The 2,880-nt window shown below is 60.1% G+C and overlaps 2 protein-coding genes across 4 annotated transcripts in view; both read left to right on the forward strand.

Moving 5' to 3' along the window:
• The window catches only part of LOC102260177 (splicing factor U2AF 65 kDa subunit), a 20,999-nt gene extending 18,128 nt beyond the window's left edge, over positions 1 to 2,871 (forward strand). For 2 of the 3 annotated variants that reach the window (XM_014530129.1, XM_014530128.1), the window contains exons 7-10: positions 17 to 139; positions 397 to 483; positions 613 to 861; positions 2,614 to 2,871. In XM_014530129.1, the coding sequence (XP_014385615.1) occupies positions 17 to 139; positions 397 to 483; positions 613 to 861; positions 2,614 to 2,856 (702 nt within the window). In that variant the 3' untranslated portion in view covers positions 2,857 to 2,871. Of the gene's footprint in view, positions 1 to 16; positions 140 to 396; positions 496 to 612; positions 862 to 2,613 lie in introns of all 3 variants that reach the window. The other variant, XM_014530127.1, reaches the window with a different exon arrangement.
• Positions 1 to 2,880, forward strand: part of LOC106723598 (epsin-1-like) — a 16,758-nt gene that overhangs the window by 707 nt on the left and 13,171 nt on the right. Inside the window, exon 2 of the mRNA XM_014530115.1 lies at positions 663 to 669. The gene's annotated coding sequence lies outside the window, so the exon portion shown is untranslated. The remainder of the gene's footprint in view (positions 1 to 662; positions 670 to 2,880) is intronic.

The following is a 2,880-nucleotide window of genomic DNA, read 5'->3' on the forward strand; positions in this document are numbered from 1 at the left end:
GCGGCCGCCCCCACAGGTGAAAGAGCTGCTCACATCGTTCGGGCCTCTCAAGGCCTTCAACCTGGTCAAGGACAGCGCCACCGGGCTCTCCAAGGGCTACGCCTTCTGTGAGTACGTGGACATCAACGTCACGGACCAGGTGAGCCCCGGGCCCCGGCTCGGCTGAATCCGCCCTTGCCCCCACCCTGCTGTGTTATCGCTGAGGTCTCCCCTCGGGATGGGTGGGAGGAGGCCGGCCAGCCTCGGGGCCCTGCCGGGGCTTTCCAAGCTCCCAGCCCTTTGCCTTCCCCTCTTCCCCCACCAATGCCCGACCTGTGGTATTGGGGGCACCGTGGGCTCCTGGGCCCTGACCCGTACCTCTTCCCTGCGCCCCCACCCGTCGTCCTCCAAACATAGGCCATTGCGGGGCTGAACGGGATGCAGCTGGGGGACAAGAAACTGCTGGTCCAGAGGGCGAGTGTGGGAGCCAAGAATGCCACGCTGGTGAGCCTCCCGGCACGTCATCTTCCATTGGCTTGGGGGCCGGGGGGCGGGAAGGGGCGGGGCTCGGTGTGCCGGGATGGTTGGCATCTGGGGGGGCGGCTGTGACACCCCTGCCTGCTTGCCCCACAGAGCACCATCAACCAGACCCCCGTGACCCTGCAAGTGCCGGGCCTGATGAGCTCCCAGGTGCAGATGGGCGGCCACCCCACGGAGGTCCTGTGCCTCATGAACATGGTGCTGCCCGAGGAGCTGCTGGACGACGAGGAGTACGAGGAGATCGTGGAGGACGTGCGGGACGAGTGCAGCAAGTACGGGCTGGTCAAGTCCATCGAGGTCCCCCGGCCCGTGGACGGCGTCGAGGTGCCCGGCTGCGGGAAGATGCGTGCGTCTGCCCTCTGCCCCGCCGCTCTCCGGCGTCTCCTACACACCCTCCTCTGGCCCGCGGGCACCCAGGGCCCGTGCAGGCAGCGGAACTGCTGTGGCCAGAACTTGGTGCAGAGCTTGGCTGCTATGTGACCTTGTGTGCAGGTGATTTGGCCTTGTCCTCGGAGTGGGGGAAAAGTGCTAAAAATAGTCACCACGCCTACACACTCACCTCCTGGGTGCCGGGTGCCCTTCTGAGCGACCCCGCTAAACTCACCTGGTTACCCCAGAGCTCTCCCAGCAGCTCCTGGGGCCCCTTCCTGGGAGGACACAAGCCACATGGTCAGGTGTCAGGTTCTCACGGCCTGATTTCCGAGCCCCCTGGGTCCTGTCACCTCCAGCCCTGTGCCCTGGAGGCAGGCTGTGCACCTCACCCAGGGAACCGGAGTGCCTCCCGCTGAAGCCGGCCAGGCCTGTCACTGCGGGGAAGGGCGCAGGCCCTGGCACTGCTCTCAGATGGGAACATCAGGGTGCAGAGGTGCCCGTAAGCACCTGAGGGGGCCCCGCTCTTGGCAGCAGGCAGGTGGGGGGCGGGGCGGGGCAGAGCCTGGGGCAGGAGTGTGCTTGGTGCTGTCAGCAGCACGAGGACGGGGCCTGGAGCCTGGCCCACGAGGGGCCTGAGTATCAGAGGAACCAGTGATCCTGCCTCGTCTCTGGGATCAGCCTGTTTTGTTTTTAAACTTTATTCTTTTCAAACATGTAAAAGTAGAGAGAAACTGTCAGAGTGATAGCGATGTAGTATATTATTTGGGTTGTGTGTGGCATGTATATAGCAGTTTTAGAGTGTAGCTTCCAGTTACCGACAATTTGTCCTTCATAAAGTCTATAGTCAGCTTCCCGTCCACCCCCCCTTTCTGCTGAAATAACTTGAGGCAGGTGGCGTGTTTTCACCTGAGACACTGAGACAGCTAGTTTTGGGGTCTGTGCTGTGCATTGTTAGATGTTGAGCTCTGTCACCAGATCCTGGGAGCACTGCACACCCCTGTGACAACCAAAACACACCTCCAGACACTGTCACGTAGCCTGTGGACACATTCGCCCTGGCTGAGAACTGCTTGACGTAACTTTTTAAACCTTTTAACGACACTGCAATACCATTGTTAACAAAATCATCCTTAGTACCTACCCGGTCTGTGCTCAGGTTTTCCTTAGGGTCTCAAAAATGTCTCCTCCAGTTGGTTCCTTTCGGGGTACAAACCAGGAATCATGCAACTTGGTTTTAAACTTGCTTACAATTGATGAGTTCTGCATCCCCCCTGCCGCCTTTGCAAGCCGTTTTCATTGCTGAGGCAGTAGGGGCATTCCAGAACCCACGTAGCCCCCCTTGGCTCCTGTAAACTGGTGGTTCAAGCAAGTAGGCACCTGAATAGATCAAAGTTCAACTTTTTCTTCTGTGTCAACTCAGGTTTGAAGCCTAGTTTCTGAGTTTCCCTTACTTCATCCATTGTCTGGGGAGAGCATGGCCCTTGGGTGCCTGGGGTCCACCTGGTACAGAGATCACACGTGTGACCTCTCCCCCTGGAGCCTGCCCTGCCTCTGCACACCTCTGCTCCCTGCTCTCCTGCTCTTTGACCCCGGGTTCTGGAGGGCATGTGGGAAATGCCCCCCACCTGCAGTGAGCCCCGGGTTTGGGTGGTGCTGGCTGATGGCTGAGTGGCCAGCTAGCGCCTACAGGGACCCGGCCTCTCCCCTGCCTCTCTCCTGCAGATCTTCGTGGAGTTCACCTCTGTGTTTGACTGCCAGAAAGCCATGCAGGGCCTGACAGGTCGCAAGTTCGCCAACAGAGTGGTTGTCACAAAATACTGTGACCCCGACTCTTACCCGGGACTTCTGGTAGAGGCGCGGGGGTGGGTGGGGCCGGGCTGTCATCCCCCATGCCCCCTCCCTCTTTCCCCCTCCGTAGACGATGGGCAGAGGAGTGACAGCCGAATGACAGGCGGCAGCAACTGATGACAGGCGGCAGCAACTGGAGAG

This window comes from Myotis brandtii, unplaced genomic scaffold, assembly GCF_000412655.1.
Source record: "Myotis brandtii unplaced genomic scaffold, ASM41265v1 scaffold720, whole genome shotgun sequence".
Classification (NCBI taxonomy): domain Eukaryota; kingdom Metazoa; phylum Chordata; class Mammalia; order Chiroptera; family Vespertilionidae; genus Myotis; species Myotis brandtii.